At 41.5% G+C, this 23570-nt stretch overlaps 1 protein-coding gene across 1 annotated transcript in view; it reads right to left on the reverse strand.

Annotated features, from left to right (window-relative positions):
* Positions 1-21541, reverse strand: part of LOC118779306 (egl nine homolog 1-like) — a 34057-nt gene extending 12516 nt beyond the window's left edge. Inside the window, exon 1 of the mRNA XM_036531352.1 lies at positions 20440-21541. Within this exon, the coding sequence (XP_036387245.1) occupies positions 20440-21219 (780 nt within the window). The 5' untranslated portion in view covers positions 21220-21541. The remainder of the gene's footprint in view (positions 1-20439) is intronic.
* Between the last annotated feature and the right edge of the window lie 2029 nt (positions 21542-23570).

Raw genomic sequence — 23570 nt, forward strand, 5'->3', positions numbered from 1 at the left:
TGCTCTGTATTTGCAGTGTCTTTGCAAGAGTCCATTGCCACCTAGAGAAATATCTGATCTCTTCACTGAGTTAGGAGGTCAACTCACTCAGCACAACTCACCCTTTCACCCAGCAGCTGAGGTTTATAACACGGCTCTGAAAAATGCATCAGTTGGTGATGAGCAATTAAATGAAACTGACCATTTTGCAATTCGGAGAGAAGTCGTTCAACTTAGTTTGATGGATTATTTATTTAATGTTGTTCATTTTGCGGAATCCATCCAGCTGTTCCTCTACCACCTAACGAAATTCTTGATGCGTTTGACAAATCCAAAAAGATATCACGATTTGTTCATCTAAAAATATTGCTTGGCTCTGGCTAATTATAAACTTTCTCCAGCAAGACTTTCCTCTCAGTTTGAAGATGCATAGTTCATACACTCTGTGAGCATGTCACTCCTCTCTCCTTCAATTTCTGCTGGATCCCCATTAGCCACAAGAGGTGACCACAAACTCACGTTGCACATTTACAGAACCCTAAATTCTCCTCCATCACCCCTCAGGGAGATTCTGCTGAAGTGGAGCATGCTCCATCCAATACTGCAATATCTACAAATTCAGACAAGCTGTGAAGGAGAGCCTTCACCATCTCCTAGAACAGCGTTGTCCAAACCTCTCCTGGAGGGCCACTTGTCCTGCATGTTTTAGGTCTCTCCCTGATCCAACACAGCTGAATAAAATGATCAACTCGTTATGAACTCCTGAAGCTGCCTCATAACAAACTGATCATTTAAATCAGCTGTGTTGGAGCAGGGAGAGATCTAAAACATGCAGGACAAGTGGCCCTCCAGGAGAGGCTTGGACAACGCTGTCCCAGAAACTGAGTGGTAACTGTGTTAATCGTATTCACATGTTTGTAATCTGTATGGGAACCAGCCTATTGGCTAACAAGCCACACCTGCCTAATTGAAGGCTGAATAAACACAGGTGTGGCTGACTGGATGGAGAGCAGGGAAGAGGCTCATTTTGTTTCTGATGTCAGTTTGCACAGGCTGGTTTCTTGTCTTCATTTGTTAGGTTTTTAAAATAAATCATTATTTTTAAACCTTTGCAACCTCAGTCGTACTGCTCCTCTGCTATGGAATACAGTGATCTCCACATATAATGACTTGACCGACCTGTTCCTATTTCATGGATTACTTTTAATTTGCTGCTTTTATTTATTTGTTCTGTCCACTTGATGTTGACTTGCTTTTAACAAACTGCTTCTGTTCTTGAAATTATTTATAGAAATAATATTTTTATATTCAATATTTCAGTTTAAGTTAAATAATACAATTACAAGTTTTTCATTTAAATAAATCACCTGAATTACCTTGTACCGCACCGTGGCAATGGGAAAGCATTATGTAAATAAGATATAACTGCTATTATTAAAGGACGTACCTGCGAAATATGGCTGAAGGAGTCTATTAACATGTGGAGGAATGAGGAAACATCGATTATTTTAAACAGAACAGTGCAAGAGAGGTAAAGCCACGGTGTCAAACAGGCCAAACAAATCCTTGAAATCATAGGTCAGTTTCAATAACCACAATCGAAAAACCGTGACTATGTCCTACAATTAAGCGAAATTACACGGCAGATGAGAGTCGCTCAGCACTAACGCCGTTTCGTTGAATAATAGAAATATGCATACAATCTGCAGCACTAAAAGGACAATATCATACTCAGGGTGTTTCACTCCTTTACATTTTTTTTTATTGTATATACCGTAGTGCAGATCATTTTCAGTTGTGTTTAATGGAAAATTTGTTATTACTGGATGATATCTTACTTACGCAAAACCCTTCCGAGTGTGTGGACAGATCAGTAGAATGTGTGTGCAAGAGGACACCTAACGCACCCTGGCTCAGGTTGCAACTCAGAAATGTCGCACCTGTTTGAAGTCTGTTTCTTCGCCAGAAGCATTGCGCAGTTTTAAGAAGTGAAATGTCCTCATTTATGGCGAAACAGATTATTATACGTTCGTGGAATGGTTTCTCTCTAGCAAAAACCTTCCATCTATGATCATTTGCCTCTCATACTGTGCGTAATTTTAGGCGAAAATGTAATTTGAAATGGAAAGCAATATAGCGAATCAGTTTCATGCAGAGCTATAATCTATGTAACATTTCTGTACATTTACAATGGGAGCAAGAATAAACATCGCTGCTTATATTGCCTATTTCTCTCCTTCGCATAAAGGTAATTAAAAATGTCCAGAGAACGCCGAGAAACTTTTCTATTTTCCAAAACATTTCTGAAGGCGCAATTCAGCCACCAAAGTAACAGCTATTACACTACAACGTGCAACTGGTGTATTATTTGGAATTCAAAGGAACGTGGAAGTTCGTAACAAGACTGTAGTGCGGATCAGCGACTCTGGATTGATGCATCTGTTAATATAACTTAATAGTTAAAACGAACAAGAACTGCCCCAAAAGTACTTCGAGTGAAAAACTGTTGAACTGGCATTAGAAAATTCGTTGACAGGTATTCCTCACACACAATGTGTTTAAGATGTTGAATAGTCCGTTGTTATTAATATGAAATATTAGTCAAACATTCGCCAGCCACTCGTTGCGTCATTCTGTTGTTGCTGTACAGCATACTATAGACAATGAAGTGTGTTACAGTATAGCTTACGCAAAATAAAATATTTATTTCGCATCATGATGCATTCATGGATACTTTTAACCCTAAAAACTGAGTACAATGAGTGATTTACACACGAAGAGACGGTTATGTCTGCAGTCTCACACTCTCCTTTCTTCTAAACGCTTCAAATTGGCAGTCGAGGTTACATTTTGTAGTACTTCTCTTTGACAAATGTGCAAAAACCACAGGGGTTTATCCAGCTTTATGGTGACCATCACTGTTGTTGCAGTTAAAGTACCATAAATAACTGCACAAACTTCTGAAACTATCCTGCTCTACTATGTCGCGATATTTTTATTCAGGTACGATGCCATTGGGGGTTCTTTTCAAATTTATTTTGGAGAATCACCCTGTGAGAACCCTTCCCGTAGAAGTGTTCCATCACAGCTAACAGTCTACACAAATGGAGTGGTCGCTCTGAATGAAAACAACTACGTGAAATGATACGCAGAATCCATGCCAATGTATCCCCAGGAGAGAATGTACACAGTCACTTGGCATTTCTCTCTACTGTACTCGAACTGCTATGTGACTATATTTACAGACTAACCCATACCCTACACCTAGCATATTTTCTTCAGTATACATTAGATGATAGTCACCAATTCAACATCACTAGAAAATCTTTTGACAAGCACTGTAGAAAACAAGGCAGACTTTGTTAAATTTCCATTTATCAAAACTGAAAAATATACACTAAAATACATTCTAAAAATCTTCCATGGCTATTCTTCCAGGAGTTACTTTCTACAATTGCATTTAGACCAAAACACATCTTATACTTTATATATAAACATATCCTTTCACCAACTCAATTTTACAAAAATCAGCAAAATTCCAATAGTGACCATAAAATCATAGGTTGATCAAATAACCTTTTTACTTCATACTGCTTTTCCTCAAACTGGCTTAAAATATATATGCGTGATTTCTGTTCACGGCTTGAATGGTTGAAGTCTAAGCAAGAACAGATTTTTTTTGGTTTGCTCTAATATGCAAAAGAATGGCAGCAGCTCAAAGCATTTTTGATGCTTGGAATGCTCACAGAGGTAAAAATCCAACTCTCTGCTATCCTCGTTTTCCACTCAAAGCTGTTATTCTGCGCTCTTCAGGGGACATGCTTGTGGCATGGTCTGTTTACAATCCGTGGATGCAAATTTGGCCCACAATAGTATTGAAAGATTGGGCCTTTAGGGTTAGTCCTCACTTGGCTATAATTCTTAAATGGAGGATTTCCATCGATCAATCATTCTGCCATGCAGCCAGATGATTCCACAGAATGCTCAAACGTGGCTGACGTGGACTTTTGATCTGGGACTGAGATTGCTAACCACAGTGAGGTTGTTTTTTTTTTTTTAATTGGGGGGGGGGTACCCAAGCTTTCAAGCTGGGGAACCAGGCTGACACGTAGCAGCTGTGTGTTACATAGGACCTGCCCCTTGCATTGTAGGCACACAACCAACCCCTAACTATCCCCAACTTTGCCACGGTAATCTGAGAACATGGCAAAGGTGGGGAATGGCAACTACAGACAGTAGTTCATCTCTGCTTATGCATTCCTTCCTCTGTAAGGAACCCACGAAAGAGACAGGCTCAATCAGGGACATTTTTAAAAAACTAACCAGAATGGTTCAGATCATATACACATAATGTGGGCAACATTTGTGAATTTCATTTGTAAAACCACATATAAACTTTGGTTCAAAACATACGTAGCATGCTCCTTACTGTGGCCCAAAACCCTTTTTGTTACTTTTGAGTTGTTTTAGTCCCTCCCTATCTGCCATATGTCAAAACAGTGCCATCAGAAAGTTGAGACAAATTTGAGGAAATAATTTCAGAGGCACGGCTCACAAACGGGTCTCCAGCAATGTGCAACAACTGGCAGGTGCGTTGGTGAGCCTCCTGGGAGCCCTGCACACCTTCCGTGAACCCGTGTCAAGACAGGCTGACAGCCCTGTCCTTTTCGTGAGAGCGTCTCTGGCCGGCATCTGCAGCTGGGGGCAAGAGTTCTGCTTTGACCATTCTGTACGAAAACCCAGCTGTTCGCTTGGCTCTCTCTGCCAGCTGACCAGAGGGGAATTTCAAGGGCCGAGCATCCTCACTAATGGCGTAAACACATAACGGGATGAACAACAACAACAGCGTTGTGTAGCGCTCTGTGGGCTGGAGGAAGAAAAAAAAAAAAAAAAAAGAGCTTCTTTATCTCTTCTCCAGTTTGTCAGTTCCACTCAAACATCCTGTTGGGAGAGCAACACTGGGATAAAAGGCATAGCAGAAGCCACGGCAGCAGCTGCAGGAGTCGTACGAAGAGAGAGAGAGAGAGAGAGAGAGAGAGAGAGAGAGAGAGAGAGAGAGAGAGAGAGAGAGAGACAGAGAGAGAGAGAGAGAGAGAGAGAGAGAGAGAGACAGAGAGAGAGAGAGAGAGAGAGAGAGAGAGAGAGAGAGAGAGACAAAAAAAGATCATTTTCGTTGGGAGTCCTCCCACTGCCGCCTGACAATGCCAGTCACTTCATCTTACGCCAATGAAAACTGAACAGCTTCCTCATTTATTTAAAGCCTCGACAATATGAAACATACCCTGCTCCAGTTGAATTAGACACAATACTGGCCGCGTTGGTGAGTATCCCAGTCTGTGAATGCTTGTGTTACCAGGATACAGACAGCAGCCTCAAAACTAAAAGCACAGATAACGTGGCCCCCTCACGTCTGTGAAAGGAACTTTTTTAAATGCTCAGAGCCGCCACAACAGCACACACCAGCAAAGCCTCCTGGGTTTTTTTTTTATAAAACAACTAATTGACAAGACAATAATATTTATGTTTTAAGATCTGACAACAGATGCTGAACTTAAACAGAAGTCCAGTCCAAAAGAGTGGAGCGCAAGCTGCACAATAACACGATCAGACTTTTGTTTATTTTTCTACTTAACACCAGTCACACTGACATTCAGCTCTGGAAAACTGAAAACAAAACTTCACAGTCTAGATCCAAATTCTAAGATATAAATATATGATAAGAAATAAACAAAAACATAGGCCTACACAATGTTATGATAAGTAATGTAGAAAAAGAAACCACTTAAATTTTTTTCCTTCTCTATTTTTCTTCGTTTGTAACCATGCTACCTTCTTCTCCCAATGTCACTGATCATCTTTTTCCACTGTGAAGACAACAAAGTGGTTTCCTTTTGGTCACATAAGGGGTCTGTGGTCTGTGCATTTAGTGAACATCAGCATAATTTGAGCTTGTTCGCCTACTGAATTCTTCAAAATGATGCATGATATAGCATTGCATGAAAAATGCTGAGGTTTGCTGTTTGGCAGCCTTATTAAGCTTTGTAGTGGGTACACTCACCTCTGAGGAACAGTATGTTCAACAGATGACGCTTTCTGCAGGTGAGTGCCAGTTACCCTTGCTGACTGGATGATTTCTTTGACTTACTCTTATCATAATAGTGTTCTCTACATAATGTGGTGTTAAATTATGACTTTTCTCTGCTAAACTGAAGTTTCCAAACTGGCGCATAGCATTCATGCACCCTTGACTATATTCTGTGTGCTACCGTGTGCCTGTGACCAGTTATGTATATCATCTAAAAAAAAAAAAAAAGACACAACTTATCTAATCAGCAAGCCCAGCTGATGCCCAAGCTTGCGGGAACTGACACCTTCTTGGACGCTCAGTGCGTTTGTAGCCTACACTGAATACCATTCACTTTTTACCACCCAGTCAACGGTGGAAATGCACTGAAGAATAGATCTTCAGCCGTTTTTTTTTTTTTCTCAAAACAGGGGCACCTGCTCTCCATTGCTGTCCATGCTGCTGTCTACGCTCCCTGTGGTTATTAAAGCCCGCTAACATCAGCAGTTTAGCTTATAGGGCTGGAGCAGAACGAGCTAAAACAGCGACCACATTCCGCCTCCATGCTGCCTCCCGCCCTGTCCGAATAGAACGTTTGCACAATGTGGTCTAATCGCAGGGCTGTTACCCTGCTCTGATGTCACCTGCATCATACATGAAGAGGGGAGCAACCGCCGAGCCAGGCCTGGCCCGATGAGGCAGTGGGAGCGTGAGGAGATGGCCGGAGAGAGCACCGCCCAGTGAGAACAGAACAGATGATCCAAGCTGAATGCTAATGCATAGTGGGGGGAGTGGGGGGAAGGGGCACCGCGCTTTGTGTGGAGGGGATAACACCAGGCACGCTCTGTGGGAACCAGGGAAGTGGGGACAGAGGCAGGAGTGGGGGGGGGGGGGGGGGGGATGCAAGGCCGCGGAGCGTTATGCATGCAAACTCTGGATCTGCTTGGACTCGCAGAGGCGGCAAAGCGCAAGCTGAAGCCGCTCGGGTTCTCAGCAGTCCAACACAGTCTGCTTTTGGTTGTGAGGTCACCAATGCAGAGCCCTGCTCGGGGTATAGCAGGCGAAGCCCCTTGACAACCATCTCGGTATCAGGTTAAATAGTTCTGATGGGGAGTAACAGAGGTGAGTTATGGACATTATGGGACATTGTCCTGAAAATGGTCTTCACTGGCAAAGAGTGTCAAGATCACAGAACTGTTGTGACAAAATAAAAGGAGGAATGCTGAAATGTATGCATGCAGTATGTATGTGTTCATTTATGTGTTTGAGTTACCCATGCTTGCTTCCTTTGCATTTAATATACCCATAGCAATAAACTTCATGGTTTCATGTTTCGCGGTGTATTTTCAAACACCGAATGAGAACAAAAGAACAAGCCAAGGGAGAAACCACAGATGGTTACCAGAATTACTTTTTGTGAAACTGAAAATAGCTTAACCACTTGAACAAAGCTCAAGAGTAAAGCCCCACCCATCCTTTTCTCATGCAAGGGCCACAAAGGGGTCATGATTATGCAGTAGCTAAAGAGAGGAGATGGAACTCGACACAACTCAGTAATTCAGAAAAATAATGCCAAGGTACAGGGAGAGGGCTCTGTGTTCCACCCTCCGCATCTTTGTACTAAAACTCTGTGTGCTGTTTTGGTTCAATCCTCCAAAGCCCTCATTTCAGAGAGCAAATAACTCTGTACAGTGTGCCATTGCTATGTGCAAACTGCCCACAGGCCCATTTGTGCCAGTACAGCTACCAAAGATTCAAATGCCTGAGGAACCTGACCAGTGGAGCTCCGGAACACATCAAATGCACCGGTCGCCACATTGAAATTGCTTGGTTTGTGATCTACTGCCTATTTATGGCAATGTTTATGGAAGCAAATGTTTTAAAAAGTCAAATCAAAAGAAACCACTAAATGAGGAGCTGGATGAGTGTCAGCCACCCATTTCAAAAAAGGGGAAGAAAGAGAGCACGTCTGAAGGAGACTCGAAATAGAAGTCAGAGGTTGTCAGCTACAAATGGAATTAACGGGTGTCTAAGGCAACCTTGGGCTGTGGCTGCATCTCAGATCCCTAGCCCCCTTCTCTGTAACTGATGCTTCTCATGGCAGAACCACAATCATTCATGTACCAGTCAATGATATACTAGAGAAAAGAAACAAAAAAAATGCAAGTATCACAAAGCAGAACTGACACAATCTTTCAGAGCGACACAAAGGAGCCTCCTTCACCTTTAAAATCCTTTATTGGGTCCACGATGCGCAATGCCTATTTTTACTGATATGTACTGGATATGAGTTAAGGATATATGATTAAGGGATCTGCAGGCAGTGGACTTGGGGTGAGAGATGGACGGGGTGCGTGGCCTGATCCCTTTCCCACCTTCTTGCTCAGCGCTTCAGGGCAGCAAGCCAAGCAGAGCACCCCGGTTCGCCAGTGGGGGAACGCACACACCCCCCCCCCACCCTAGGTGGGATCAGCATCAGTCGGTTGCTTCCTACTTCCCCCCCCCCCCCCCCCCCCTTTCCAGGCAGTGCGCTCTGCTTCCCTTCTGGCTTTGCTTCAAGCGCCAAGGCTATCAGAGGCTACTCCCTGACTCTGAGAGGGCTCACTAACAGGCACCATTACAATCGCGTGCTTCAAAAGTACAGTGTGGACGTGGTTGATTAATGATAGGAAGCTACTGTACAGTTTAAAAAAAAATAAAAAGAACACCGGCAGGACTCCGGACATGGAATGAGAACAAAGATTAACGCCTTGTTCTTCAGCTTTATCATGGTTCCCTGATGACATTTTGAGAATGTGGAGGTGGGCTTCTTTATAAATGGTCAAATGATGCACCATAACTTGAAGACGGGTTATAGTGTAGTATGAAGAAAGGCACCTGGTGACAGTGGGGGCGGTGTGGAAAACACCAATGATAGGTTAAAAAGAAGGACTGGATTCTATCTGATCTGGCATTTTTATTATCTCACTTTTAGCTTGAATGTTATAAAAACTGTGGTAGGCCATGCTCTGCCACATAATAATGTCATTCTGGGAAGAAAGACATTAATGCAGCCGCTTCACTTGGTTTGTTAAAGCAGGGGTTTTGAGTGACAGAATCAGTGGGGTGTTCCTTCTGCTTATCCAATCTGAAAGGACAGTCACATACAGTGCTGGAGAGCTATGAGACTTCAAAGAGTTGCGGTGGATGCAAATGGAATGAAATCATTTCCAAGCCTATTCTGTCTGCACTGGCACACCCTTGACATTTTAAGTTGAGCTACATACCTAACGTAACACCCATGCGTCAATTCTTCGGCCACGGCTTTTATCGTAATGTGGTTTTCTGCGTGCGAATATGACAATGCCCAGAGTCATGCACAATGAAAGACCCACTTTCATTTAAAATACTATCAACATTGCCTGTGGAATACTGACATTTAAAACAGTTGTTTTGAATTTTTATAAGTAAAACTGAGGAGGGGTTATGAACCGGTGCGATCCACTCTAAAACGAAATGGTTTCAGCCTCAGGAGTTCGCCGACCCCTTCTCACATGGGCTTACGTGACAAAACGGGGGGCCCTCAACAAATTGTTTTCAACTGCATGGACTCAGATAAGCAGCTTCCAGCCTGAAAGCCCTGACAGGCAGCACACCATCAGGGCTGCGCGATATCACCACAGCGACTAAGCACTCTCAAGTCGCCCTCAGACGCCGGCCGGATTAAAGCGGCAAACGATAATGACAGTTAAAGAAAAATAAATAAATAAATCTATCCATGTGGGACTGTCCTGAACAAATGAAGTGGTGCAGACTTCAGAAGAAAACAAGTCCATGGGGGATTAGGACATCTGTGTGCAAAAGATTTCTCAATTAGCCCCTCCCTCTAAAAAAAAAGAAAGAAAATTGCAACACTACCTGAACATTTATTTAAACTTTAAATCTGAAACACAAATCTGCAAATCTGAAAAGTTTTATAAAACAAATGGGCAAAATTATTATGAAATAGATGGTAGTTTTACCCTAACAGTCTGACATATGTACAGGGGCTATATTCTAAAAGCGGTATCACAAAGTGGTATCGGTTTTAATGTTTTATACCATTTAAACAATGTGCCAAGACAGACAGTATGCCTTTAATTGCTGCACATGTCCTGGTAAAAGAACATGTAGGTTAAATGGAGAAAAACCACTTCTGATGACAGAAAGCAAGGAATCTCACTGATATGGCATTTTCTCCCTCTAGCAAGCAGCAGCAATCACTTTGGCACTCTGAGCACACTGCTGGGCAGCGAAAGGTGCATCTGTTGAACATCACGCATAGAACAATATAAAACTGGACCGTCAATAATGGACCTGCATATCAAACTCATTTAAGTGGTAATTGTCGAGGACTGACAATGTGCACTATTTAACTGAACATTTTTAAGATTTTTTTTTTTTTTTTAATTGCATGCATAAATGCACATGCCGACCTGATTTTGTTGGGTATAGTTTTGGATGACGCAGAATACCAAGATTACTTGCCCTGAAGGACTAGGGGAATTCTAGGGGCATCTTTTGTACATGACATCCACTACACATTGTATCACCCTGTGCAAAGGCAGCCCTCCTTTGGAGTTGGTTCCACTAGGTGGAGTTCTGTATATTAACATAATTCATTTGTTAATCTTCCACTGTTGAGTCCCAGATCATTAGCTAATGATCCTTGGTAAATGAAGGCCTAAGCCTAATTGGTTTAAATACAATTAAAGCAAGGAAAATGTCATGCTCCATTGAACAAGTATTTAGAGACCCCTAATTTCAGTTTTCAACCCCCCTGGTAAGAACTTCATGCCGTGCCAATGTCTTGTTTTGGGTTTGCCTTTGGGAATTCCGGACTTGCTGAACGAATTTTTAGAAATCAGCAAGATGAAATGTGATATTTTTATATTATCATTAAATAAGCCTTGTGATTTAGTTTTAAGCCACTTCAAGGAGCTCACATCCATCATAATCTTTATTTAAAGCTTTAACTAAAAAGGCCTACACAAAGCACTACAATGGCAACAAACCATAAAATGATCATCCTTGATATTCATTAAAAAAAAACTATTTTAATGGAATTAACACCTTCTGGTATTTGTTAACCTTAACCGAGTTATGGTATTAGTTTTACCCAGAGAATTTTGGATGCTTCGTGTATACAGGGGGAAAAAAAAAAAGAAAACTCCCCAACTGCTGTCTTAACGGTGACTGATGTTTATCCGCAATGTTTATCAGAGCCCAGACATCTGGTATGCATGAGGACCCGGCGTTAGAGAGAGGCGGTCTCCTGAGTGTGGGAAATGTGAAAACTGCGCTGGCGATGGATAACTCGACTTATTATCAGTCACACAGGGTGCAGCCCTGAAGGAAGTCTCTGTTTAAAGTAATGACCTCGTTTTTACAGTAGAGTAAGAACAATGGAAACAGATATACAGCAGTCTCTGCTTCACCTATAAACACAGCTCCTCTGCAGGATTGCCGGGGGGGGTGGGGGGGGGTGGGGCTGACACCATCTTTATTGTTATTGTTTAGAAGGCACGTTATTCTGGATCAAAGTCTCTAAAACACTGCTGTACAAATACACGTTCCCCTAGCAAGCTGAGTTAAAAAAACCAGAATGCTGAGGGGAGCGCCACCCAGCTACATACACTAGTATATACAACTGAAAGGTGCCAGACCATTATGGATGGAGAGACAACCAAGTAAGCCAGCTTTATGCAGTATATGGAAGTGACTGGGAGATTAAAAACCTGCAGTGTAACCTCACAGCTATGAACAGGAAAACCTAATATCAAAATGAAAGAATGCAGGAACGGTCTATATGCCTATATAGGGACATGGGAGAGCTGTGGTTAGAGACTGAGGGAACCTCCAGCAATTGCCACTTGGAAACAGTGAGTTAATGGTTAACTTGCTGATGGAAGTGTAAGTAAGTGAGGGGGCACGGGAAGAGGGAACCCATCTATGCTGTCTGACACTGAGGTCTGGCGCAGCACGCAGCAGAGACGTCATGGAAGGTTAAGCGTTAACCTTGCTGGTGGGGGACCTTGCTGGTGATGTTTGTGCAGGCGGGTGCTGAACAGTACGAACGGTCAGTTCCAGTACACTGCGTCACCCCACATTTTCAAGTCAGGACTACAAAACGAAAGTGGAGATTAAAAACTGAGCTGCTACACTAGCACAAACGCACCTAAGAGGACCTGGTATATAATGTAGATCTGCTCCTCAGTCCTTCTGGTTAGCGAGAGCTCTACTCCTATGTTGTACCATAACGTGTCAGTGCCATAACCTCTGGATCTTTGATGCTGAAAACACCTGCGCTCATTAACACTGGGAACACTGGAGGTGTTCAGTTTCCCGTGCCGCTACATCTCTCTTTGGGCGTCACTGTTGAGGTACGGGGGCTGAAACCACTTCCTTCCTTGATGTGCACTGCTTGTGAATGGCTTCCTATACTGTGCAACAGGAGGATATTCTGGTGCCTGAAATCTAGACTGCCATTAGTAAAACGGTAATGTCCAGAGGAGAAGGCCAGAATATCTCTAATACCACAGCTACAGACTGCTGTTAGCATCTGAGACGGGAAAGTGCCACGCCTGAGAATGACAGACACCTGTTGTACATTTCTTCAGCTAACTGTGAGGTCTCCTTTATTGAAAGCCAGGGTTGGTCTCCTAGTGTCAGGTACAGCTTGAACCAAACAGGCCCATCGCATGTACCCACAGGCTGTATGTTTTGTGGGAAAACACTGAGGGGTGACCATTTTTCCAACATCCCTTTCACGACAATCTGGAGCACTGTCTTGACCCTGCCCCCCATTAGAGGTGTGAATCTTCACTGGTCTCACGATTCGATTTGATTATGATTCAAAGGGTAGCGATTCGATTACAAAGCAATTCTCGATGCATCAGGATGCATCTTGTCCTCCATATATATATTTTTTTTATTGATACAAGAATACAAGCCCTCAGATTTGAACGGTTTTTACTTTTCAACTTTTTGTTTAACCCTTTCACGCATACGGTCACACCAGTGTGATTTGCCGTTTAGCGCGTATGCTAAAACCGGTGCGATCAGAACGCTAGATTGGAAAAATTCTAGCTAATTTTAGCTTTGAGGAAACATCGATTTAACATTAAAAAATATAGCAAATGCTAACTGAAAACTATGAGAAGCTTAATAACGCTAATGAAAACATAACGAACCATGTAACGTAACACTCATGCTACATAAAAAATAAATTACGTGCGAAAGGGTTAACAGCTGTTTTCAAAAATCATATCAAGTCATATAACATAAAATTTTTTCTTTTTCAAGTAAGATTACCACAAGGTATATGTAAACAGTAACACAAAGCATTTTAGTTTTTAGTGCACTGTAAATATATAGTATAAAATAATGGTAAATGTAGAAAATGTGGTATCTGCGAGGGGGGGGGGGGGTACTTTTTTTTTTTTTTTTACAATAAAAACAGTACGCTGGCATGTATATTACTTTTTTAAAAATCGATTATTTTTCTTTTTCTGCATCGATGCAGAATCTTTCACCTTCACATCACGATGCATCGTAAAAAACGATTATTTTCCCCAGCTCTACCCCCACCCCTATCACCCCCCTGACCTTTCCAGCTGCAAGCAGTCAGAGAAAGACCTCTTTCTCAGTGCTAACCTTGGATCTCAGCCTGAAACAAACAGCTACAGCACAGCAAACAAGACTGTTCAGCATTAAGCACATTACATAAGAAACTTGTCTGGAATTTTACCTCCCCCCAAAAATTGTATAATTTCAGTGAAATCAAAGAAGTGTCCTCAGCATGCAGCCTGCACGGTGTGGAGCTTGTGGTTGCAGTAGCAGCACAATTGATTCAACTTTAATTGATGACTTCTTTCAGCCTTGCCAATATGAGGACCCCCCCCCCGAAAAAGGGTAACTGAATCAAGCCACTGGCCCCAGAAGGCTCCCTGCAGTGGTGTTTTAAGTTGGACTTGCTTATTTGGACTTGTTTGCTCCCATTAAAATACTTTCAGGATAATCATACTCAAACGGTTTCATCATACAGTTCCAAAATGTCACAAAATGTGAACAACTGTTCCCCAATTTGGTGGTATTACACAACCCAAGTTTGAGAACCTTCTTAAAATAATTATTTTGTTCACAGCAGCAGAACTTTCTTCCATTAGCTATCAAATTTTCCTATAAAAACATAAGCCACTTTTTCATATTCTGTCAAAGAGAGCACCAAGCCATGCAAGTCCTGACCTTCTGCTGTTTCCTGTGTGTTTGTTGACAACCACAGAGATTAGTTGCCAATATAGACAATCATGGAGGAAAATGTCTTGAAAGGTATAGTTAGGTTTAATTTGGTTTGCCTATCTAAACTTTCTGTTTTATTTGCCCATAGCAATGAATATTCACCTGTGTCACATGTAAAAAGAACGTTTTCACAGAGATAAGTTTTTTTCAGTTTGTTTCAATTTAAAGATTTTTAAACCAAGCATCTTCAGGACAAGAGTGCAAATACCCCTGGTAGCAAGCTAAGATGTTGTAAAACATCATAGTAAGTGCAGAACATGTCTGTGATCTTAGTATTACATAGATTGGTAATCATACTGCAGACTGCTAGATAGCCAATAGCTGCTTGATCATAACTTGCTGTATCTTGCCAGCCTGGCAGCTACTTGGTCCAATACACCTAGCTAACTAGTGTTGGCTATGATTTCACAGAAAAGTACAGTAAACTGCAGTAAACTAGCCACCAAACTAAGCTTTGAACACTATGATTTACTTTATACTTGAAAACAACAAAGCAGCTGGCTTATTCCTTACAGGCCTGATTACTACAAAACTAGACTGACAACTCATTCTTGCTGGTTAACTGGCTCCATCAAACTAAGCAATATGGTAATGGTCAACAACTGAAGTGTTTTAGCTGGCAAGCTAGACAATCGCAACAATACCTGAAGTGTCGGCCTACCTCTTCTGTCACTGTTAGCATATTGTGACTGGAATACAGCAGACCCAGGAAAACAGCAGTACACTAGTAATAAACACACAGAACTAAAACGATGTTCCAGTGAGTGGGTGTCTTCATCTGGTGTCAAGAGCCAACATGTTAGTTGGCAACAATGGAAATGTGCATTTTGGCTTTAAATTAGATAGTGAAGGAAATGAGATTATTAAGACCACACGTTTATGTTTACATTACAAACAGGGCTTTTCATACAGGGGTAGTGTGACTACTTTGCCATATCATTCACATGTTAGGAATCCTCTTGGTAAGGCTAGCTGCAAGCAGCAGGGTAATAAAAGGGAGGCTTCGGCAACAGACGACACTACTTTCACATTCCTGTATTCGGTTTTCGGCTTTTCACTTGCCATGTGGATTGCATCAAATAAATTGTGTATTATGCAGGAATTCACACTACTTTTAAATAAATTAGTAGATTAATTGGATATGTTTATCCACTAAAATGAAAAAAAAAAGTTAATTCATTAATTGTTTTAATTACCCGACAGCCCTAAAATATACACATGGCTTATATGTTTACCTGCTTATAACACAGGTAAATAAAAAGATAGTTCAGAAGCAAAGTTTTAGTACAGAACATTTGAAGAGTATCTCTGGTTGTTCTCAGATCAGCTTACTATAACATTGTTAATTAAAATGTAGTGTATAACAAATCTGAGCATGACAAAAAAATTGAAGGTTTCTGGGAATATTCGATGACTTTGATTATTCCCAAAAATGAAACATAGGGAAAGTGTTCAGTTAGACATGCCAGTCACACATCAGTGGCTCTTAACTGACTGATTTATAAACACTTGGCATGTACAACCAAACATGTCCCTGGGTTATAAGCCAGCCAGTGCATTACATTACATTATTGGCATTTAGTAGACACTCTTATCTGGAGCAACTTACGTGAGTTACAGGTTATTTATCTTACAATGTTATCCATTTATACAGAGCTGGATATTCTACTGAGGCAAATGTGGGTTAAGTACCTTGCCCAAGGGTACGGCAACCTTTAGGTTACGAGTCCTGCTACACTGTACCTACCTAACCACTACCACTACTATGCTACACTGCCGCCCCCAGAGCATCTTTTAACAAGTGTGGCTATGCACTTAAAACCATCTCTCCATACTCACTGAACTAGAAAATGACACACCACTTTATGGCCAAAGTCAAATTTCCAAATAACATTATCATTTAATTTGTTTAAGGATAACTAGGGTCATGACATACTAAAATATAAATGTGACCCTGAAAAGTGTAACTGAAATACAGCACAACCCAGCAAAGGTCACACAGCCCTAACATTACCACTTCTGACTATATAACACATTGTTCCAGGATCTCTGCCAGCTTCTGATTAGGGAACAGGGAAAAAAAAGAGATAATAGAAAACGTCTGCCGAACACATTTGCACAAACCACTCCTTTTCTCTAAAGCATCTGATACAGGGGTGCTGCTGTTCGTGGACACAACCATAGCTCTCCAGCTCTTTTCCACTACTTGACATTCAAACCTATCAAAGCTATCCATGCGGGAAATAATATGGCAACCTCTATACTTTTTATACTCTTTTTACGCACTATCAAAAAGGTGTGTAAAAAAAAAGTAAAAAATTAACAGTGAATTATATGCTATACAGTCACAAGCTTGATTTTTTCAAGTGGTTTTCAAGAACATGCCCTGCAAAATGATATTACTTTTTGCACGTTGTAGTGTAAGAGATACAGTATTTATTATACAGTTTACTATAGTAATTATTTTTAGATTTAGCTTAGTGATATTAGCAAGCTTTGCTAGCAAAGGTTAAATGATAATGCAAGTAAAATGTACAGAATATAAATGATCCAAGAAGGCTAGATAAGCTGTTTGTGGGCTGCACGCAAGAATCTTGAAGACCATGACTGCCATCATTGCTCTAGATTTGTCTGAGCCACACCGACTCACATGCTGTTCAATCTTCAGAACACCTTAAGATTAAACAGGAAGAGTGCAGTATTTAGGGGTCAGCTGACAAAGGAGGAACCACAATATTTTGCAGTAAAGGCTGCTTGGCTGGCAACTGTTACTGGTAATGCTTGTTTACGTGCCAGCTGCTTTGAGTTTTGTCTTGTCTTCTTGAATTAAGGAATATTACTGATTAAACTCTGCTGGTTAGAGCCTAATCCATTTAAGGAGAAAAGGTGTTTCACCTTTTTGACCCCAACCTCAGATTTACTCCACAGTGCCATATGTTTGAGCCTTGCTGCCTGGGGTCAAAGACAACGGCAAGAAGCCAAGGTCAGGAGAACCGTGTCTCGCCAGGCTGTTGCGAAGGAAGTAAAAGCAAACAGTCGGAACGTGCAAAATCCAAGGAAGGAGCTGTACAGCATCCAACAAGCACCTCACACAGACTTGGCCAGGGAGCGCCCGGGTACTGATGCCCATCTTAGACGAATCGCTTCATGAAGAGACACAATCAATGTGAAACACACAATGCAGACAATGCACAAATTGTACAGCTTTCAGAACATTACATATGATTGCAGTGGAAAAAAACAAAATCGGTCTGTATAAGCCTTTTTGCTATCAAAATCTAAAATGGAAAGAAACTGGATTACTGGATATTATTATCTAATAAAATCTAATAATAATCTCAGTCAAAACTAATTGGATTTAAAATTTGACATAATTAAATTACTTCAACTAAAAGGTTTTTTGTGAGTGCTAAAAGGCCTCCTCTACATTTAAAAATAACAAAGAGCAGTTAATAATCAAAATGGATATTTAAGGAATGCATCTGATGTGACACATATGCAATGAAAATCAGACTGCTTTTGCTTTGACAGGACTCTCAGAATACAGGCCAATGGATTAGCAGCAGAGTTCACTGCTCGGTCCTGAATGTAGCGAGCGAGGCTCAGAGTGTCTGGGATGAGCTCACCCTGCAGGGTCAACGCTCTCAGAGCAGGTGCTGGAAGATCTGATCAGAGAAGAGGCTCAGGCCGCACGCAAGCCAAGAGGGCGAGGGAGAGAGAGAGAGAGAGTGAGTCTGGAGACGGACGGAAAGAAAGAGAATGAGGGGAACTGAGAGAAGGAAGGTGGGAGCTCAGAAGGATAGAGAGGGTGTGAGAGGCAGACAGAGGGAGAGAGAAGTCCGGCACGCAAACGCACCTCTGGCAACAACCAGCTCTTTCTCAGAGCCGGACGCCAGCGCAGCGGCCCCTCTCGCTCGACCTCAATCTGCGCGCGCCGCAGTCCCGACAGTTAGCCGGACCTCTCACGCAACGGGTTCCCGTCTGGAATTTTGAGAAGGGAGCTAAAAACAAAATGCGTGCCGGAGTGTCCCGGTTCTCAGGCTCTACCCACGGCTTCCTGTTCCAGCCGCAGCGTTTGACGGCAGCGCTGGGAAGGGCCCCAGAATGCCCCCTCCGCCATGCGCGCCGACAGCACAGAGGTGAGAGTGGCCACAGAGCAAACGCGATGGCACGCAATGGCTGGGGACAGGTCCCCGGGAACAACGCAAGGTGCAAGGGCTTCCTGCAGGAGCACAGGGTCACCGAAGCCACTTGACCACGAATGTGTCGAAAATCTCACTTGCCCTGATACCTTTTGTGGGTTTAAAACCCACCGCAAGCGATTACAAAGCATGACTTTCTCCAGGGGTTTTATTTTCCACAAGACATTCTTCTGTACATTTGCAAATGTGTTCTAAATTAAATAATGAAAGATCAAGGGCCCTCATTTCTCAATAATTTGCAGGACACAAAGTCTCCAGCTAGATGCATAATAAAGGTTCAATTAGTACTGGGAAAAATATGATGGCTTTTGATATTTTTTGGTGCAGTATTATATAAAAAGATAAATAATTTATTGGGTTGGTGGCACTTGCCAGCAAATCACTGACCAGATATTCACAACAATACTCTCATCAGTTTTACGTTTTATGTAACGGCTGAATATTCAGCTCAAAACAAAGGCATACATGGTACTCATATAAGTATACATGGCCCATATAAGTATATCATCTAAGAACAACTGTATGACAAATTTTATTTTAAATTTTAAATTAAAATGCCAAATTAACTGCAAGACGTTATTGAACAGACTGCATTTTAGAAGAATCTAGAATGGGAAACTATATATGTATGTATGTATAGTTACAATGTATGCTGTGTTGAAAGAAACATCTGAAATTGTCATAACTTTCTACTCACTTTTCCATTGAGATCCAGCTACACATAAGTAACCAGCTTTTCAAAATGAGTTTGCTGACCACTGGTTTCCCCAACAGCTTCCCTTAAAGTTAGATCACTACTAAATAGCTTTATTAGGGTATGAACAAACAGACTACAACACAGTGTCTCACTGTGGCTGGTTTGTTAGCCTATATTTTATTTACCTCTGTCTGTATTTACAACTGCATATGCCATACAGCTAAACTATGCATGCCTTGCTATGTGCTTTGCATTAATCTCAAATCAAAGCAGCAGATAACTACCATCCACATTAAAAATAAATTATTCAACCACATCTTCAATGTGGCTATATACGGAACTTGTATTAAAGGGAAGCCAAATTGAATACCGTCCTGAATAAACCGAATTCTTATTAAAACAAACATGGTAAGGCAACACAATTGAGACCATATTTTCCATCAACAAATTCATTGTGAAGCCAATGAATTGAAGACAAACCTATATATGCAGTAACTAAGTACATTCCTGATAATTTCAGAGGGGGCTGTGTTGCTCTTATCAACAAGATAAGATGTACATAAAATTAATGGAAATTATTATCACAGAATAATGAAATAATGGAACTCTTGGTGATATTCCTTGCATATAGTGAGGAATTCTGTAAAGGTGGAGGTGTGTCAAATTGTTGTAAAAGTTTAAAAGTAGTTTCCAACGTATGGGGGGGGGGTATATTTTTCTTTAGGCAAAAACAGGCTGAGGAGTTGTGTTGATTAATTTAAGATGTTTAAAGAAAATAGGTTTTCACTAACCTGTTAAAAATACGTGTTTAAAGACCTAAACTGACATGGCTAAACTGACAAAGGCTAAAGTGAAAACAGTATAAGACAAAAAGTTATAAATTACTATTTATATTTCAAGATGATTCTGTCTCATATTATTAGTGTGTGCATGTCTGTACAGCTAGTTGCATGTAGGCTATCTAACCTTATTCGAGCCTTGTACTGTGAATATCTGTCAATGTTAATGCTCCCCTCACCATACAGATATCACAACATATGCATCCCGTTTTACCCCGCAAAGAAAGTACCTGGAAATAATTATTAGTTAAAATTAAATGCATTTAGAAATTCCTCGGCAAACGCATTTCACACTCGATGGAACAGACAGCACTTACGTCGCATGTGTGCCATACTTACTTTCGTTCTTCCATTTATTTTGTAGTTTCCCAGTTTACCGTTACAGTGTCGGACCAGATCGTCCATGCGACTCATTAAGAAAGCTATCTTCTCGCAGCCGGGTTCTCTTCCTTCAATCCACGTTATTTTGTCTCCTCGTATGTCTTTGGAAGAGTCACTTTTCTGACTGACCAGCTGGCCGTCAGTGAATTTACCGGTTTGATGGAGGGCTCTTACGTCCTCCAGAATACACAGTCCAGTCTCTTCTCCAAGAAAGTTATCGACTACACAAATACCATGCTTGTTCATGCATGGAACTATATATTCCAACGCTAGTTTTTGCGGTGGGGATTTCGTTTGTCCGTTGGGTTTTGTGTTATTGTTAATCCCGTCTCCAGCTTGCTTGTGGTCAGATATACTACCCGAGCCCTCTGAACAAGTGATAAAATCTTTCATTTTTTCTCCGTCCGCCGGCGGGTTGACAGGCCCTGGATCTGAAGTGCTTTGAGAAGCCGTGTTATCCTGTTCTGCGCCGTTCTTTTGCGACAGCTGCTGTTGCCCCGATTTCTCGTCCCGGGACGCCGGCAAAGGATCGAGCTGCGGAGGGCACTGTGATTTGTCGGCCTCCTTACAAATCTGTTTGTGTTTTTTCCAGTCCTGCTTCTGATGCTCCTTACTGCAGTAAAAGGAGTTTCGGCATCGGCCGCACTTCAGCAAGTTCTCCATCTTTCCACAAAGCTCGCAATACTGCCGGTCCCGGTCCAAGTCCGGCGTGCTTTCCCTTGTGCGCTCCTTTTCCATGGCTGCAGAGTTACCCAGCGCTCTGTCACTTTAAATACACCGCTTTCCACAGGGTGCTACTGTATTAGCGAGCTAGCTAAGTTTGGAAGTGTTCCACTAGCCACACCACAACAAGCGAAAAGGAAAACCTGCCTCATCCGCTTCTCGGGCAATCAGATTCATCACACACGCTCAGTTACGTCCTTCGTGCGTTGAATAAATACACAAAACTGATAATACGACCGCCACATTTCGAAGAGCCTGTTGACCTCAGACCGTTCTCGCCGAAGCTGACGGAATCGCATGGCGCTGCTTTCTTTCTCGGTTTCTCACGTAGTCCGAGCCAACCCCAGGGCCTGACGTCAGCAAGCCGAGGGCAGGACAAGTTTGGGGCCCAGCTGGTGAGAAGGGTCCTTTCTAATTCAAAATGTGTTGAACGAATGCGGACTGGGAGGAGCGCATTGTCTGCTGTCCCACATGCAGTGTAACCGTGCCTAGTTCAGGCTGAATATCTTTAACTAAAATGCCAGGACCGAAGTATTGTGCAAAAAATAAATAAATAATTAAAAAAAAAAACACACACACAAACTTCTCAACATAGACAGATAATTGTTGATGAAATTATCATCAGCTGTAAAAAAAAAAAAAAAAAAAACCGTAAAACGATTCGTTTTTGCATAAAAAAACGGATGGCCAAAAAAATTGTTTAGTGCATTTCTTACACATCAGTAGAAAACATACTGGTTTGCTCAGACCTAAACGCTGCAGCTGTCCAACTTTGAATATAGTAGTAGTAGTAGCAGTAGTAGTAGTAGTAGTAATAATAATAATAATAATAATAATAATAATAATAATAATAATAATAATAATAATAGAAGGCAGCTTTGCACTGTCAACTTTTCACTTTCCCTTTTATATATGTCCTAAAATTACCTCAAATGGCTATAGGCCAAGGTTATCGGTGAACATGAGTATTTAAGATTAATTGTAATCGAACCTCTGTCCGTTTATTTGCCGACAGTTGCATTTATTTTTATTAATACATTATCTGTGTTTCTCACCTGTTTTCTGAAACAGAATTTGCAACAGTCGTTTGTTTCATTGCATTTCCACGATCGGTTCTTTCGAATTGACTAAAATGTGTGGCAACCCAAAGTTGTTTATTTAGTAATTGTTTCACATTTTGGTTATAACGTGAAGTGTATCATCCAAAATATTTTCTGCAGCTATTAACTGGAACCATGTGTCTCAGGGATCAAAAACTAAAATATTTTGGCATTATAAGTTGCTTATAAACAACTGTTGACAAGCCAGTGACAGCCCTGTTCTTACATTTCATTACAATCGTAACACGTCCCACTTTCCAAAATTGTTGCACAGCTCCCCAGTTGCAATTTATGGGGGTGGAAGAAATAGTTCTGACGAGAACAGCTGGAAGGCACTGGCACCTTCACAGGAAATGTATGAAGAGGCACAGGGCTGCACGTACGCAGTTGGCCACAGTCCTGCAGGAAGGCGTTCGTGTAAAGGCAAGACAGAAAAGTCATCAGTACAAGAGAGCCGCTCCGCTGCTCTCGCCTGACTTCCCAGGAGATCTCAGCCAAGCACCTGTGCGGGACAACTTCATTGCTTTATGGCAGCGCTGCCCTTGCTTTTGTGACGATATCTTAATTAGGCCTCAGTATTGCGAGTTACCAAAACAATCTGAATCTGAAGAAATATGTCCTGCGCAGAAAAGGGGGGGAAGTTAGAAACCATAAATGACATTCATTTTTATGTGCTGAAGTTGCCGAAATACATAATTTCCCGCTAGTTTTTTTTTTTTTTTTTTTTTAATATGCAGATACTGTAAATGTCTTACCAAATGTATATCGAGCATGACTCAAAGATGCACGTCTGGTAAGCGAGGCCACAGGAAAATTCCCTTTCATGCTGTTTATTTTTGTGTTAAAGGGAGTAACGAAAAACGTAGCAAGCTGGAGTATCCCGTAGGATTTTTCTGCACCTGGAAATAAAAAAAAAAACCCTGTAATTTTCAAGCTACATGTTTCATTTGCAGTATGATGTCTATATCACCCCATATTCCGAGACTGGGATTAAAATTTAAACTACATTTCCCGAAATGCAATGTAAAGTTTAACGTCACGGTCCGAAGGTGGAAAGAGGCGGTGAAGAAACACCATACAGTTCTCAATAATAATGCAGTAGTGACATTATTTGGCTGGATTCATTTATCAGCGGTATATTTTTATCTAGATAGTTCCTGATCTTTGGATTATACTTATACAGAATCTTAACGATTTATTTATTTATTTTCCCCGTGAGATGCAGCTGTGTCTCACAAACTAGGAGGTTTGTCGAGTTCTGAATGT

The sequence above is a fragment of the Megalops cyprinoides genome, chromosome 1 (assembly GCF_013368585.1).
Source record: "Megalops cyprinoides isolate fMegCyp1 chromosome 1, fMegCyp1.pri, whole genome shotgun sequence".
In the NCBI taxonomy this organism is placed as follows: Eukaryota; Metazoa; Chordata; class Actinopteri; order Elopiformes; family Megalopidae; genus Megalops; species Megalops cyprinoides.